At 47.5% G+C, this 17,105-nt stretch overlaps 2 protein-coding genes across 3 annotated transcripts; both read right to left on the reverse strand.

Moving 5' to 3' along the window:
* Positions 1 to 89: 89 nt before the first annotated feature.
* LOC130379969 (uncharacterized) lies at positions 90 to 13,193 on the reverse strand. Of its 2 annotated transcripts, none has more exons than XM_056587133.1 (13): positions 13,024 to 13,193; positions 12,922 to 12,948; positions 12,158 to 12,281; positions 11,545 to 11,723; positions 11,135 to 11,336; positions 10,863 to 10,969; positions 9,433 to 9,705; positions 8,553 to 8,861; positions 7,716 to 7,817; positions 7,115 to 7,142; positions 1,410 to 1,458; positions 1,181 to 1,243; positions 90 to 1,101 (listed from the first exon to the last, which is right to left on the reverse strand). In XM_056587133.1, exons 1-13 carry the CDS (start codon positions 13,052 to 13,054, stop codon positions 1,006 to 1,008), a joined length of 1,590 nt encoding a protein of 529 aa, XP_056443108.1. In that variant the 5' UTR covers positions 13,055 to 13,193; the 3' UTR covers positions 90 to 1,005. The 2 variants fall into 2 exon arrangements, with proteins under 2 accessions (XP_056443108.1, XP_056443107.1); XM_056587132.1 differs by having other exon boundaries at positions 90 to 1,104.
* A 344-nt stretch (positions 13,194 to 13,537) lies between these two features.
* Positions 13,538 to 16,494, reverse strand: LOC130379963 (uncharacterized). The gene is made up of 6 exons (XM_056587125.1): positions 16,207 to 16,494; positions 15,337 to 15,669; positions 14,627 to 14,740; positions 14,292 to 14,319; positions 14,081 to 14,165; positions 13,538 to 13,907 (listed from the first exon to the last, which is right to left on the reverse strand). The coding sequence occupies exons 1-6, from the start codon at positions 16,319 to 16,321 to the stop codon at positions 13,881 to 13,883; spliced, it is 702 nt and encodes a 233-aa protein (XP_056443100.1). The 5' UTR covers positions 16,322 to 16,494; the 3' UTR covers positions 13,538 to 13,880.
* Between the last annotated feature and the right edge of the window lie 611 nt (positions 16,495 to 17,105).

The raw sequence follows: 17,105 nt of genomic DNA on the forward strand, positions 1-17,105 counted from the left end.
GGGGCGGGGCTTAGCTCGCCTTGATACGCGCTGTCGAACTGATGTCCCGCCCCCCTTGGTCTGATCACGCTTCTGACGTCACGCTTCTGAATGACTGGGCGTCTGACGTCACGCGTCTTATTGACTGTACACCAGACTTGCTTTAGAGCTTTAGAAACCCGTTGACTTAAGAAAGTTTGTGCCTTTATGACTTTTAATTTTAATGAATGACTTTATTAAAAGGTCTGTTCCCAACCAGATAGCGTCGTGGAGGGATGGGAATGACGACACGATTATCTAAATGTTGGATACTTTAAACTATGCCAGTGCAGTGCGAGTATCCACTAAGCTTTAATATTACAGACTTAGGCATACGTGGAATTCCTAACCCTAATTGAACAAACGTAATGGTTCTAACCCAGTCACATTAAAAGGATTATGCTACCCTATTGTACGTGGCGTTTTTCTCCAGACAGCAGTAACTCCTGGTACCAGCAGGAGGCGGCAGATCTGCTGTTACCTCGGGTTACCAGCAGGGGGCGGCAGACCTGCTGTTACCTTAGGGAATCAGCAGGGGCAGCTGACCTGCTGTTACCGCAGGTTACCAGCAGGGGGATTAATAATAGTAGTAATAATAATGTATTATATTACAATAATAATAAAAATAATAACTAGGGAAAAAAAGGTATCACTTTGCCTGAAAACAAAATGACACAGGCCGTGCCTGTATTATTGGAAGACATGTGTACATTAAAAGTCGAGGCAGACCAGTTCTTTAAGTTATTTTATCTATATTATTATTATGTCATATATTAAAGCTGTTGGTTATGACCGGGGAACCTTATATCAGATTACAGATGTTTTCTGGTCCCAAACCGACCAGTTGAGAGTTCTGTTCAGACCAGCGCTGTTCAGCTCCGGTTCCCCGGTTCTCTGGCTGCTCCTCCTGCGTTCTCCTCCTTATCGCTCCGTGTTCTCCTCCTCATCGCTCCGTGTTCTCCTCCTCATCGCTCCGTGTTCTCCTCCTCATGGCTCCGTGTTCTCCTCATCGCTCCGTGTTCTCCTCTGAGTCTCCCGGTTCTCCGGCCGCTGCTCCTCCTCCTCCTCCGAGGCCAGGGCCTCCTGCTGATAGGAGACATGGTCTTAGGGTGGAGAGGACCCGGGTGCAGACTCATGGGGCGATGGTTCCTCCAGGCGGTACCAGATCAGACTCCACTCCGGCGGCGGTGAGGCCCTCAGCCTGCTCTCGGTACTCCTCCCAGTCCTAGGAGGAGTAGAGCAGAACAGAATTACTCTGAGTCTCACTCATCCATTCATCAAGACGTTCGTTCACCCTCACTCCATCATGTTATTGTATCGCGTGGTTGTAGAGGAACGTGATTCAATCTGAACTGTGAGTCTGTAGATGAGATGAGAAAGGCTTGACCTACCAGATCCTCTTCAAAGGCCAGGACCACGCCCCTCACCTCGGAGGTCCACCTGAGGCAGAACAACAGATCTATAGAACTATAACAACACATTCTATAGAGCTATAACAACACACTCTATAGAGCTATAACAACACACTCTGTAGAGGTATAACAACACACTCTGTAGAGCTATAACAACACACTCTATAGAGCTATAACAACACACTCTGTAGAGCTATAACAACACACTCTATAGAGCTATAACAACACACTCTATAGAGCTATAACAACACACTCTATAGAGCTATAACAACACACTCTATAGAGGTATAACAACACACTCTGTAGAACTATAACAACACACTCTATGGAGGTATAACAACACACTCTATAGAGCTATAACAACACACTCTATGGAGGTATAACAACACACTCTGTAGAGCTATAACAACACACTCTGTAGAGCTATAACAACACACTCTATAGAGCTATAACAACACACTCTATAGAGCTATAACAACACACTCTATAGAGCTATAACAACACACTCTATAGAGCTTTAACAACACACTCTATAGAGCTATAACAACACACTCTATAGAACTATAACAACACACTCTATAGAGCTATAACAAGACACTCTATAGAGCTATAATAACACACTCTATAGAGCTATAACAACACACTCTGTAGAGCTATAACAACACACTCTATAGAGCTATAACAACACACTCTGTAGAGCTATAACAACACACTCTATAGAGCTATAACAACACACTCTATAGAACTATGACAACACACTCTATAGAGCTATAACAACACACTCTATAGAGCTATAACAACACACTCTATAGAACTATAACAACACACTCTATAGAGCTATAACAACACACTCTATAGAACTATAACGACACAATCTATAGAGCTATAACAAGACACTCTATAGAACTATAATAACACACTCTATAGAGGTATTACAACACACTCTGTAGAGGTATAACAACACACTCTGTAGAGGTATAACAACACACTCTATATAGCTATAACAAAAGACTCTGTAGAACTATAACAACACACTATATAGAGCTATAACAACACACTCTATAGAGCTATAACAAGACACTCTATAGAGCTATAACAACACACTCTGTAGAGCTATAACAAGACACTCTATAGAGCTATAACAACACACTCTATAGAGCTATAACAACACACTCTATAGAGCTATAACAACACACTCTGTAGAGGTATAACAACACACTCTGTAGAGGTATAACAACACACTCTATAGAGCTATAACAACACACTCTGTAGAACTATAACAACACACTATATAGAGCTATAACAACACACTCTATAGAACTATAACAACACACTCTATAGAGCTATAACAAAAGACTCTGTAGAACTATAACAACACACTATATAGAGCTATAACAACACACTCTGTAGAGCTATAACAACACACTCTATAGAGCTATAACAACACACTCTATAGAGCTATAACAACACACTCTATAGAGCTATAACAACACACTCTGTAGAGGTATAACAACACACTCTGTAGAGGTATAACAACACACTCTATATAGCTATAACAAAAGACTCTGTAGAACTATAACAACACACTATATAGAGCTATAACAACACACTCTATATAACTATAACAACACACTCTATAGAGCTATAACAAGACACTCTATAGAGCTATAACAACACACTCTATAGAGCTATAACAACACACTCTATAGAGCTATAACAACACACTCTGTAGAGGTATAACAACACACTCTGTAGAGGTATAACAACACACTCTATAGAGCTATAACAACACACTCTGTAGAACTATAACAACACACTATATAGAGCTATAACAACACACTCTATAGAACTATAACAACACACTCTATAGAGCTATAACAAGACACTCTATAGAGCTATAACAACACACTCTATAGAGCTATAACAAGACACTCTATAGAGCTATAACAACACACTCTGTAGAGCTATAACAACACACTCTATAGAGCTATAATAACACACTCTATAGAGCTATAACAACACACTCTATACAGCTATAACAAGACACTCTATAGAGCTATAATCACACACTCTGTAGAGGTATAACAACACACTCTGTAGAGCTATAACAACACACTATATCTAGCCATAACAAAAGACTCTGTAGAACTATAACAACACAGTCTGTAGAGCTATAACAACACACTCCATAGAGCTATAACAAAACACTCTGTAGAACTATAACAACACACTCTATATAGCTATAACAACACACTATATAGAGCTATAACAACACACTATATAGAGCTATAACGAAAGACTCTGTAGAACTATAACAACACAGTCTGTAGAGCTATAACAACACACTCTATAGAGCTATAACAAAACACTCTGTAGAACTATAACAACACACTCTATATAGCTATAACAACACACTATATAGAGCTATAACAACACACTCTGAGCTATAACAAGTCACTCTATAGAGCTATAATAACACACTCTGTAGAGGTATAACAACACACTCTGTAGAACTATAACAACACACTCTATAGAGCTATAACAACACACTATATAGAGCTATAACAACACACTCTGAGCTATAACAAGTCACTCTATAGAGCTATAATAACACACTCTGTAGAGGTATAACAACACACTCTGTAGAGGTATAACAACATACTCTATATAGCCATAACAACACACTCTGTAGAACTATAACAACACAGTCTGTAGAACTATAACAACACACTCTATAGAACTATAACAACACACTCTATAGAGCTATAACAAGACACTCTATAGAGCTATAACAACACACTCTATAGAGCTATAACAACACACTCTGTAGAGCTATAACAACACACTATATAGAGATATAACAACACACTCTATAGAACTATAACAACACACTCTGTAGAACTATAACAACACACTCTATAGAGCTATAACAACACACTATATAGAGCTATAACAACACACTCTACAGAACTATAACAACACACTCTATAGAACTATAACAACACACTCTATAGAGCTATAACAAAAGACTCTGTAGAACTATAACAACACACTCTGTAGAACTATAACAACACACTCTATGGAGGTATAACAACACACTCTGTAGAACTATAACAACACACTCTGTAGAGCTATAACAACACACTCTGTAGAACTATAACAACACACTCTATAGAGCTATAACAACACACTCTGTAGAACTATAACAACACACTCTATAGAGCTATAACAAAAGACTCTGTAGAGCTATAACAAAAGACTCTGTAGAGCTATAACAACACACTCTGTAGAGCTATAACAACACACTCTGTAGAGCTATAACAACACACTCTATAGAGCTATAACAACACACTCTATAGAGCTATAACAAAAGACTCTGTAGAACTATAACAACACACTCTGTAGAGCTATAACAACACACTGTAGAACTATAACAACACACTCTGTAGAGCTATAACAACACACTCTGTAGAGCTATAACAAAATACTCTGTAGAACTATAACAACACACTCTATAGAGCTATAACAACACACTCTATAGAGCTATAACAACACACTCTATAGAGCTATAACAACACACTCTATATAACTATAACAACACACTCTATAGAGCTATAACAACACACTCTATAGAGCTATAACAACACACTCTATAGAGCTATAACAAAAGACTCTGTAGAACTATAACAACACACTCTGTAGAACTATAACAACACACTCTGTAGAGCTATAACAACACACTCTGTAGAGCTATAACAACACACTCTGTAGAACTATAACAACACACTCTGTAGAGCTATAACAACACACTCTGTAGAGCTATAACAACACACTCTATAGAGCTATAACAACACACTCTATAGAGCTATAACAACACACTCTATAGAGCTATAACAACACACTCTATAGAGCTATAACAACACACTCTATAGAGCTATAACAACACACTCTGTAGAGCTATAACAACACACTCTATAGAACTATAACAACACACTCTTTAGAGCTATAACAACACACTCTATAGAGCTTTAACAACACACTCTATAGAGCTATAACAACACACTCTGTAGAGCTATAACAACACACTCTGTAGAACTATAACAACACACTCTATAGAGCTATAACAACACACTCTGTAGAACTATAACAACACACTCTATAGAGCTATAACAACACACTCTATAGAGCTATAATAACACACTCTGTAGAGCTATAACAACACACTCTTTAGAGCTATAACAACACACTCTGTAGAGCTATAACAACACACTCTATAGAACTATAACAACACACTCTTTAGAGCTATAACAACACACTCTATAGAGCTTTAACAACACACTCTATAGAGCTATAACAACACACTCTGTAGAGCTATAACAACACACTCTGTAGAACTATAACAACACACTCTATAGAGCTATAACAACACACTCTGTAGAACTATAACAACACACTCTATAGAGCTATAACAACACACTCTATAGAGCTATAATAACACACTCTGTAGAGCTATAACAACACACTCTGTAGAGCTATAACAACACACTCTGTAGAGCTATAACAACACACTCTGTAGAACTATAACAACACACTCTGTAGAGCTATAACAACACACTCTATAGAGCTATAACAACACACTCTATAGAGCTATAACAACACACTCTGTAGAGCTATAACAACACACTCTGTAGAGCTATAATAACACACTCTATAGAGCTATAACAACACACTCTGTAGAGCTATAACAACACACTCTGTAGAGCTATAATAACACACTCTGTAGAGCTGTAACAACACACTCTGTAGAACTATTACAACACACTCTGTAGAGCTATAACAACACACTCTATAGAGCTATAACAACACACTCTATAGAGCTATAATAACACACTCTGTAGAGCTGTAACAACACACTCTGTAGAGCTATAACAACACACTCTATAGAGCTATAACAACACACTCTATAGAGCTATAACAACACACTCTGTAGAGCTATAACAACACACTCTATAGAGCTATAACAACACACTCTATAGAGCTATAACAACACACTCTATAGAGCTATAATAACACACTCTGTAGAGCTATAACAACACACTCTGTAGAGCTATAACAACACACTCTGTAGAGCTATAACAACACACTCTGTAGAACTATAACAACACACTCTATGGAGGTATAACAACACACTCTATAGAGCTATAACAACACACTCTATGGAGGTATAACAACACACTCTGTAGAGCTATAACAACACACTCTATAGAGCTATAACAACACACTCTATAGAGCTATAATAACACACTCTGTAGAGCTATAACAACACACTCTGTAGAGCTATAATAACACACTCTATAGAGCTATAACAACACACTCTGTAGAGCTATAATAACACACTCTGTAGAGCTGTAACAACACACTCTGTAGAACTATAACAACACACTCTGTAGAACTATAACAACACACTCTATGGAGCTATAACAACACACTCTGTAGAGCTATAATAACACACTCTATGGAGGTATAACAACACACTCTGTAGAGCTATAACAACACACTCTATAGAGCTATAACAACACACTCTATAGAGCTATAATAACACACTCTGTAGAGCTATAACAACACACTCTATAGAGCTATAACAACACACGCCCTTCCCTGGATCTTCTCTCAGAGTGACCTACGTCGGTTTAAGGCGCTCCTGTCTCCTCCCTTCAGTGAACAAAAAGAACAAGAGAACGTTTGTGTTAACATCTGTAATGATGAAGCACTCCACTGGCTCACAGGTCCGCTAGTTGGACGTCTCCAGATGAGTTTCCCTCCTGGTCAGAGTCGCCCTCCCTCCCCTAGCCGTGGAGGAACGTTAAGGACATGCAAGCAGTTCACTTCTGTTCACGGCGCCGTTCATCCGTCTGATTGGTTATTCGTGACTGCGTATGTAAAGAGCATTGCCTATGTACACGCCTACTGCATTGTACTGCATCGCACATTCACGGGTTATTATTTACATTCACGTTTACACTTTGGGCATTTAGCAGACCCTTTATCCAAAGTGTAAGTACATTTGTGAGAAGAAAGAGAAACCAGAGAACCAAGTGCCAAGCACTAACTATCACTAGGTTAACCCATTCCCCGTACACAACAAACATAGATAGGATAAGATGCTAACTCTTTCAAAGTGCAAGGACGTACAATATGCAATAAGGCCAGATTATGATGATCATTAGGATTGGTCTCTCTGGTGAACAGGTGGGACAGTAGTGACAGGTGAAGGTGCACACTCACTGCCGATCAGCCCAGCGCAGCAGCAGGCGGAGACGCAGGCGATCAACAGACCAAAGCAGCTGAAGACCACCGCGACGACCGCGCTGGAGAGGCGGTTCAGCGCTGCAGGGGACGGAGAGAGAAGAGGCTCAGGAACCCAAGGACGGACACTTCTAGTGACCAAGGACAGCTTCTTTATAGGACACTTTAGCCAGTAAATATTAGATTTAATTTTAGGGCATGACCACGGGGAGATACAGACAGCCAACAGACAAAGAATAAACTCCATGAAACAATGGTATGTGTACATGATCCTTTAGGGAGACTTTCACATTGTGGGGTTAATACAAAGGTATCAAAGGTGAGGGGGCGGGACCATCGTGGAGAGGTTAGGATTGGTCAGGGATGAAGTCAGCCATGGCGGGAGAGACCAGGTTAAACTGTAACACTCTATGGGGTGAAGTGGACATGTCTGCAAGGCTCCACGACAGCCAAAGGAATCTACACGTCAAAGAAGTCACTCGATGGGACCCAGTGTCAGACTCCATGGCTACGGTGGCCCAGTGGCTCTGCACAGACCAGCGTTCACCTCCTCTGTCTAAGTACAGACCAGCGTTCACCTTCTCTAAGTACAGACCAGCGTTCACCTACTCTGTCTAGGTACAGACCAGCGTTCACCTTCTCTGTCTAGGTACAGACCAGCGTTCACCTTCTCTGTCTAGGTGCAGACCAGCGTTCACCCTCTCGCTATAGACCAGCGTTCATCTTCTCTGTCTAAGTACAGACCAGCGTTCACCTTCTCTGTCTAAGTACAGACCAGCGTTCACCTTCTCTGTCTAAGTACAGACCAGCGTTCACCTTCTCTGTCTAGGTACAGCTTCCCGCTCGGGACCCCCGTCGTGTTGTCGTAGAGGTCTGACACCCGGCAGTGGTACGTCCCGGAGCTCCGTCTGTCCACGGGCAGCAGGAGGACAGACTGCCGGGCGGACGGCTGCAGCAGGGTGTAGAAGGCCGGTGCGTCCGGGCCCAGCAGGGTGCCGTTGAGGAACCACTGGAAGCGGGCGTGGCTCCCCTTGGCCACCCGGCAGAAGAACGTCACCGCGGTCACGGAGAAGTCCTCCGCCGTGATGTACTCATAGGTCAGGGTCACCGGCCCGCCCACCGGCGCTGGGAGCAGAGAGCATCATGGGAGACGTTATCTGGACTGAAGGGGCGAGGCTCACACAGGATTAGTCCAAGATGCCATCGAGGCTTCCTGTTATAATAAGACTCACGCATGTCGCCCTCTCCACTGATTCCTTCCCTCCCTGCCCTTGTGTTTCTCTGACTGTCCTCTCTCACCCTAATTGTCCTCACCTGCCCTCGTTAAAGTTCCCCTCCTAGTGGATGTAGAAAGCGCGTTTCCCTTCATCTGGGCCGGTTCATCTTGGTTCTTTGTATCAAGCGTCCCGGCTTCTCCTCCTGATATTTACGGTTCCCGAGTTTTCCGATTCCTTCCCTCCCGACCACGTCTTCTCCCTGCTGGATTGTATCCATGATCTATCACTGATCTACCGACTACCGACCTATCCGCTAGTAAAGACCATTCTTCCTACGCAGACTCCTGCCTCCCAAGTCGTGCGTCCTGTTCCCCTGCTGCTCCCCCAGCCGTTACCATAACGACGGGGGGCTCCACAACTCAGTACAAGTGATTGGATGTATGATCACATGATGGAGACCGTCCAATGAGAGCACTGACCCACGTGTACGGCCGTCTCCGTCCCGTCCGCGACCCGCCCCCCGTTCTCGGCCCGGCAGCGCAGCCCTCGGGGCGGGGCGTCCGGGACCAGGGGCACGCTGAAGGAGGTGCTCGGACCCTGCTCGGAGGTCTGCCGGGCCAGGAGCACGGCGCCCCCCAGGAGGGAGAAGGTGATCGGGGGGGTCCCTCTGCTGGACAGGCAGGTGACCCGCGCCGAGAAGGTCTGGTTCTGCTTCTCCACGGCGTAGGAGAGGTCAGGGCGGGAGGCCAACTCTGAGGGCAGAAGATCCCACAGATGTTCCCAAACCGTTTTCTGTGAGTGTCGGCCGATACCGAGTTTATACCGATACAGCGTCTAGCATTGTACCTACTGATAGCGCTAGTTCTTATTGAAGGGTTCTCTTACGATGACAGTAATGTAAAGCCGGTTCACTTACTGACAACAATTCTTTTTTGAGAACTAAATCATCTCATCTCATCTCATTTTCGTCCGCTTATCCGGGGTCGGGTCGCGGGGGGAGCAGCTCAAGCAGGGGGCCCCAGACTTCCCTTTCCCGCGCTCATTCATTGAGCGTCGCAAGACGAAATAGCATTGAACAGATAAGACTTATTTTACAAATTACATTTATTAGCGTTGCTAACTTTATATTTGTATTGTATTTAATTGCTTAATCGCATTTAGCTAGTAAACTGAGTGTATTAACACAAGCTAGCTAGACTATGATACACTTTAAACACTCAAATTACTAACTAAATTCAATACAATACAAATATAAAGTAAAAACAAGTGTTATCTGTATTATGTTATTTCGTCTTTGGCAACATTAGCGCAAATGTTTTTTGAAATCTGCCTGGCAACGGACAATCGCGTCGAACTATGACGTAATGTTTCGAACGCGGATTACGTAGGCGGTAGAATTTTCGCCCCCGGTACAATTTTGGTGTAACCATGCCCTTTCCTGTTTCGTAAATTAGCTAGTATAGCTATTAAACTTGCGGCCTTAACGATACCCATTTTTGGCAGTATCCGAGGAATATCCGATACTGGTGTCAGTAGCGGAATAACTCAAACAACTGATGAAAACAAGTTCATGTCTCAAATTGGAATACCTTATATCATGTTCCTGTCATTGGTTCACTTGTAGGTAGGTCATGTTAATACTGAGAGACAATCTCTGACCTTTGACTGTGATCATGACCTTGGGGCTGGCCGCGCAGTAAACCTCTGACCTTTGACTGTGATCATGACCTTGGGGCTGGCCGCGCAGTAGACCTCTGACCTTTGACTGTGATCATGACCTTGGGGCTGGCCGCGCGGTAGACCTCTGACCTTTGACTGTGATCATGACCATGGGGCTGGCCGCGCGGTAGACCTCTGACCTTTGACTGTGATCATGACCTTGGGGCTGGCCGCGCGGTAGACCTCTGACCTTTGACTGTGATCATGACCTTGGGGCTGGCCGCGCGGTAGACCTCGGTGTCGTTGTATCGGTTGGAGGCGACACAGACGTAGCTCCCAGAGTGCTGCGGTCCAGCTCTGGGGGAGAACGGCAGGTTTTAGGTTCATATCACGACATGAAAACCCAGCAGCTCTTTATAGGGGGGTTAGAATATGGCAGACATTCAATATCTGTCATGAAGCACTTTCATATGTTAATACAATGAGACAGGATCACTCATTATTTAGATTTTTGTCTCTGACCTGGGGATGAGGAGGTCCTGGTGGGTGTGGTGGGGGGCGGGGCCAGGCTGGGGGGCGGGGCCGGGGGGGGGCTGGTCGTCCAGCAGCCAGCTGTAGGAGACGTAGTTCCCTGACGTCACGTTACAGCTCAGAACCAGACGCTCCCCCTCAAAGAACTCCTCCTCCCGGGAGCGGATGGCGAGCGTGGCTCCGCCCACGGGCACTGCAGGGAGACAGCGGGCCGGTTAGCACGTTAGCACGTTAGCACGGTGCAAACACGGCCCAGGTATCATAGAGCCGCACCCTATTGAGGAGAACTCATGTGATCCTCAGGGTCCCCCCAGGACCCTGAGGTTGGGGGGGGGGGGTGACCAGGGAGCTGTTGTCACCCCCCCAGGACCCTGAGGGGGGGGGACCAGCTCACTCCTCACCCAGGACCTTGAGGCGATGCGGTGGGCTGACGGAGGGCTGGATCCGGGAGTTGTTCTGCACGCTGGCCACACACTCCAGGTTCCCCTCGTGGGAGGCGCGTCGGACCACCATGGGGAAGACGGCCGGGCTGCCGTCCAGGGAGGTGTAGAAAGCCAGGGCCCTGGAGCGGAGCCCCTGCCTGGGGGGCACGGAACACACGGGGGGCGCTGTGCTGTCTCTCACTTTACCTTCTTTCTTTTCAGAGGATCTGATCACATGGTGTCACCTGATCACAGGGTGTCACCTGATCACATGGTGTCACCTGGTCACAGGGTGTCACCTGATCACATGGTGTCACCTGGTCACATGGTGTCACCTGGTCACATGGTGTCACCAGATCACATGGTGTCACCTGGTCACATGGTGTCACCTGTTCACACGGTGTCACCTGGTCACACGGTGTCACCTGATCACACGGTGTCACCTGGTCACACGGTGTCACCTGGTCACACGGTGTCACCAGATCACACGGTGTCACCTGGTCACACGGTGTCACCTGGTCACACGGTGTCACCTCGTCACACGGTGTCACCTCGTCACACAGTGTCACCTGGTCACATGGTGTGGGCTCACCTGAACAGCTGCAGGAGGAGGGGCTCTCCTGGGGGGCGGAGCACCCGACACCCAAACTCAACGACGTGTCCGTCCAGCGCTACGTCGGGTCCGTAGAGCAGCGGAGGTCCCAGAGGAGACGCATCTAGAGGGACACACCGCCAGGCTCACGTACGCACGGACACACTCACATGGGGGACAGAGATGGACACACCGCCAGGCTCACGTACGCACGGACACACTCACATGGGGGACATGGATGGACACACCGCCAGGCTCACGTACGCACGGACACACTCACATGGGGGACATGGATGGACACACCGCCAGGCTCACGTACGCACGGACACACTCACATGGGGGACATGGATGGACACACCGCCAGGCTCACGTACGCACGGACACACTCACATGGGGGACATGGATGGACACACCGCCAGGCTCACGTACGCACGGACACACTCACATGGGGGACAGAGATGGTAGATGGACTGCATTCATACTGCGCTTTTCTAACCAGTGGCCGCTCAAAGCGCTTTACAATACTGCCTCACATTCACCCATCCCCCCCCCGACGGCGGAGTCAGCCCCGCAGGGCGACAGCCAGCTGGTCAGCAGCAGTCAGGGGGGGCGCCTCGCTCAGGGACACCTCCACGCTCACTAGGAGGAGCCGGGGATCGAACCAGCGACCTTCAGGTTACCAGCCGACCCGCTCCACCTCCTGAGCCACATGCCACATCGTTTTCAAACAACGGGAGGATAAAGTAATAAAGTAAAGGTCTTACTGGTCTCCAAGCTGAAGCAGAAGAAACCTGAGTGGAAAGTAAAGGTTAGAAAGAGATGACGGATAACAGCAGAACTATGACTGTGGATGTGTCATATCTCACCCAGCACGGCCACAACCAGAGAAGACAACATCTCCAACAGCAACACTGATAGGTGGTGGCGTGAAGTTAAGATAATCCTTATTAATATCCACGTTAGTGTCAGCGTGTGCTCGTATCTACTCAGTCTAAAGACACACACACACTCTCACACACACCCACCCATCCACACACACACACACACACACACACACACACACACACACACACACACACACACACACACACACACACACACACACACACATATGCACACATACATGCACACAAACTTGTGTGCAAAATGTGTTCCAAACTGATAGTGCCCTCGCCCTGCCCCCCCTTAGCCTGCCCTCATCAACACAACAAGTTCTCATTCAACTTCAATGTAGCAATTTATCACGTACTTAAAGTAAAGAAAAACATGATAGGAATAATTAAAGGTAAACGTAATGCACACTTTACCAACTTTATCAACAAATAAAGACACACAGATTTTAAATCTATACAGTCTTTTATTTTTCATAAAGGACACAGATACTGTAGGCCTACTGCTGCTTTAAGAAATGTAATTTTGCTACAAAACCAAGACTTGAGTTTAAACACATTCTGATAAAGAGGGGGGGGGGGGCGAGGTGGTGGTGCACGGTACTGGTCCATGGTACTGGTGCGTCTTAATGAACTGGTTGTGGTGGTTTGTGGTACTGGTCCATGGTACGGGTGCGTCTTAATGGACTGGTTGTGGTGGTTTGTGGTACTGGTACTGGTCCATGGTACTGGTGCGTCTTAATGAACTGGTTGTGGTGGTTTGTGGTAATGGTACTGGTCCATGGTACTGGTGTGTCTTCATGAACTGGTTGTGGTGGCTCATGATACTGGTCTTATTGAACTGGGATCAACTGCAGAGTCTGCAAGAGAAGACAGCTTTCGCTCATATTAATGCATTTCAATTCTTTCAAAATAAACCTGAAATGCATATCTAAATATACTGAAGGTAAGACTCATAACACTGCATACACACAATGAACACTGTGCATCCACTGCAAGTTAACCACATCTATATACCTCTATGCTCTCGTACCTGTCTGTGGGCATCATAGCCGACTCCAGCTCTGGTTCTCTGAGCGGTCAGGGAAGGCAAGGCTGCTGGCAGACGGGGACCTGAGCTGGGGAGAGGAGGGGATGATTCGGATACGTGTATCAGATATATATATATATGTGTGTGTATGTGTGTATATGTGCGTATGACAGTGGTTGCAGGATCCAGGGAACATGAATCAAAAGCAGCTTACTGTGTGGTAGAGGGGCGCCGGCTGGTCGCTAAGAGAGATAAAGTGATGTTAGTCTCATAGTTTTACATCAGTCCGCAGTCCGCACTGTAGCACCGATAAACCTAAACCTAACCTCTTTTAACGTTCATCTTTTCCATGTTTTACCTTATTATTATTAGTCTTTTAGTAGCTGATTTATTTGAACCGAAGTGATTGGGAGTTAATTCATTAAGGAGCAGGAGTCTTTAGTCATCCCACCTCGTGTAGACGAGGATCAAAACCAAGAACCTTTGGGCAGGGAGTCGAACACACAACCCCAATCCTTCATTCAAACAGCATATCTACAGAGAACTCACCCCGTCGGCGGTCCCCAAGCCTCAGCATCACAAACACCCCCCCCGCCACTAAGACCAGCAGCAGGAAGCAGCAGAACGAGATGCTGATGATCTCGATGGTGGTCAGAGCGGCCGCTGGAGGACGATAGAGGAGAAGGGTTAATGAAGGGCTGAGGCCCGAGGGCAGTGGGACCTCCTGGCTTCAGAACCTTCTGTCTGAGCATTGGGCCCAGGTCTCTGAGGGGGGGGGGGGGCTCTCTCTGACGGGGGCCCTCTCTCTGATGGGGGGGGGGCTCTCTGACGGGGGGGGGCTCCCTCTGAGGGGGGGGGGTCCTCTCTCTGACGGGGGGACGGGAGGGGGGGGTGCTTTCTCTGAGGGGGGGGGGCCCTCTCTCTGACGGGGGTACGGGGAAGGGGGGGGGATGCTCTTTCTGAGGGGGGGGCCCTCTCTCTGAGGGGGGGGGGGCTCTCTCTGAGGGGGGGGGGGGCTTTCTCTGAGGGGGGCCCTCTCTCTGAGGGGTGGGGTGCTCTTTCTGAGGGGGGGGCCCTCTCTCTGACGGGGGGGCCCTCTCTCTGAGGGGGGGGGCTTTCTCTCTGAGGGGGGGGGGCTCTCTCTCTGAGGGGGGCCCACTCTCTGAGGGGGGGGGCCTCTCTCTGATGGGGTGGGGGGGTGCTCTCTCTGAGGGGGGGGGGGGGGGGGGGCTCCTCCCCCACTAGACCTCGGCGCTCACCTGTCAGTCTGACCAGCACGGCCGGACTCTCGAACCAGGGGGCGGAGTCATCGAAGCTGTCCCTCACCCGACAGCGGTAGGACCCGCCCCCCCCGGGGGCCACCCCGGTGAGGAAGAGGGACCGCCCCCCGTCCACCAGGCCGTAGCGGGGGGCGGCGTCATGGAGAGGAGGCGCCGGAAGGAGGTCAGCGGGGAGGCCGGCGCCGTTCAGCAGCCAGGAGAACGAGGGGAAGGTTCCCCGGCCGGGGCGGCAGTGCAGCTGGGCGGCGGCCATCTTAGAGTCTGCCCCGTAGAGATACTCCACCTCCAGCTCAACATGGCCGCCGACCGGGACTGGAGGAGGAGGAGGAGGAGGAGGAGGAGGAGGAGGCGAAGAAGAAGAAGAAGAAGAAGAAGAAGAAGAAGAAGAAGAAGAAGAAGAAGAAGAAGAAGAAGAAGAAAAATAACATGGGTGAGAAGATGGCCTGACCTTTATGCCCCTCATCATTCCTCCTACCACCAGACTCTTCCTACCACCAGACTCTTCCTACCACCAGACTCTTCCTACCACCAGACTCTTCCTACCACCAGACTCCTCCTACCACCAGACTCCTCCTACCACCAGACTCCTCCTACCACCAGACTCCTCCTACCACCAGACTCCTCCTACCACCAGACTCCTCCTACCACCAGACTTCTCCTACCACCAGACTCCTCCTACCACCAGACTCCTCCTACCACCAGACTCCTCCTACCACCAGACTCCTCCTACCACCAGACTCCTCCTACCACCAGACTCTTCCTACCACCAGACTCCTCCTACCACCAGACTCCTCCTACCACCAGACTCCTCCTACCACCAGACTACTCCTACCACCAGACTCCTCCTACCTACGACCAGAGGTTGCGTCTCGCTCCAAAGGTCCTGGACGTCGGTCTTCACCCGGCACCGGGCAGCGACCATGTCCTGCGCAGGTTCCATGGCGACGGGGAAGGTCACCGTCATGGAGGCGGTGGCGTTGTGGGAGGCCACCTCCTCTCCGTCCAGGGAGAGGCTGAAGGACGCGGGCGGACTCCCTGTGGAGGTCCAGCAGGTCACGGCCCCCTTGTACCCCCCTGCCGCCTGGGAGAAGCTGAACGAGATCCTGGGCTGGGAGAGGAACGCTGCCGAGGGAAGGAGACGACGGGACAGTGAACCAACAGTAAACCAACGGTAAAACAACAGTAAACCAACGGGACAGTAAATCAACGGTAAACCAACAGTAAACCAACGGGACAGTAAACCAACCGTAAACCAACCGTAAACCAACCGTAAACCAACAGGACAGTAAACCAACGGTAAACCAACAGTAAACCAACGGGACAGTAAACCAACGGTAAACCAACAGTAAACCAACGGGACAGTAAACCAACCGTAAACCAACCGTAAACCAACCGTAAACCAACAGGACAGTAAACCAACGGTAAACCAACAGTAAACCAACGGGACAGTAAACCAACGGTAAACCAACAGTAAACCAACGGGACAGTAAACCAACGGTAAACCGACAGTAAACCAACGGGACAGTGAACAAACAGTAAACCAACAGGACCGTAAACCAATATTAAACCAACAATAAACCAACGGGACAGTAAACCAACGGGACAGTAAACCAACAGGACCGTAAACCAATATTAAACCAACAGTTAACCAACCGGACAGTAAACCAACCGGACAGTAAACCAACGGGACAGTAAACCAACAGTAAACCAACGGGACAGTAAACCACCGGGACAGTAAACCAACAGGA

This window comes from Gadus chalcogrammus, chromosome 3, assembly GCF_026213295.1.
Source record: "Gadus chalcogrammus isolate NIFS_2021 chromosome 3, NIFS_Gcha_1.0, whole genome shotgun sequence".
Taxonomy (NCBI): Eukaryota; Metazoa; Chordata; class Actinopteri; order Gadiformes; family Gadidae; genus Gadus; species Gadus chalcogrammus.

Excerpts from the sequence above, each read along its gene's own strand:
- LOC130379969 (XM_056587132.1), bottom strand. The coding sequence starts at position 13,054 with ATGTTGTCTTCTCTGGTTGTGGCCGTGCTGG. Across the intron at positions 9,706-10,862 it reads GGTCATGATCACAGTCAAAG|AGTTGGCCTCCCGCCCTGAC; the intron begins GTCAGAGGTCTA and ends TTCTGCCCTCAG. Across the intron at positions 8,862-9,432 it reads GGAGACGGCCGTACACGTGG|CGCCGGTGGGCGGGCCGGTG; the intron begins GTCAGTGCTCTC and ends CTCTGCTCCCAG.
- LOC130379963 (XM_056587125.1), bottom strand. The coding sequence starts at position 16,321 with ATGACGGTGACCTTCCCCGTCGCCATGGAACCTGCGCAGGACATGGTC. Across the intron at positions 15,670-16,206 it reads GACGCAACCTCTGGTCGTAG|TCCCGGTCGGCGGCCATGTT; the intron begins GTAGGAGGAGTC and ends CTCCTCCTCCAG. Across the intron at positions 13,908-14,080 it reads GCTATGATGCCCACAGACAG|ACTCTGCAGTTGATCCCAGT; the intron begins GTACGAGAGCAT and ends CTTCTCTTGCAG.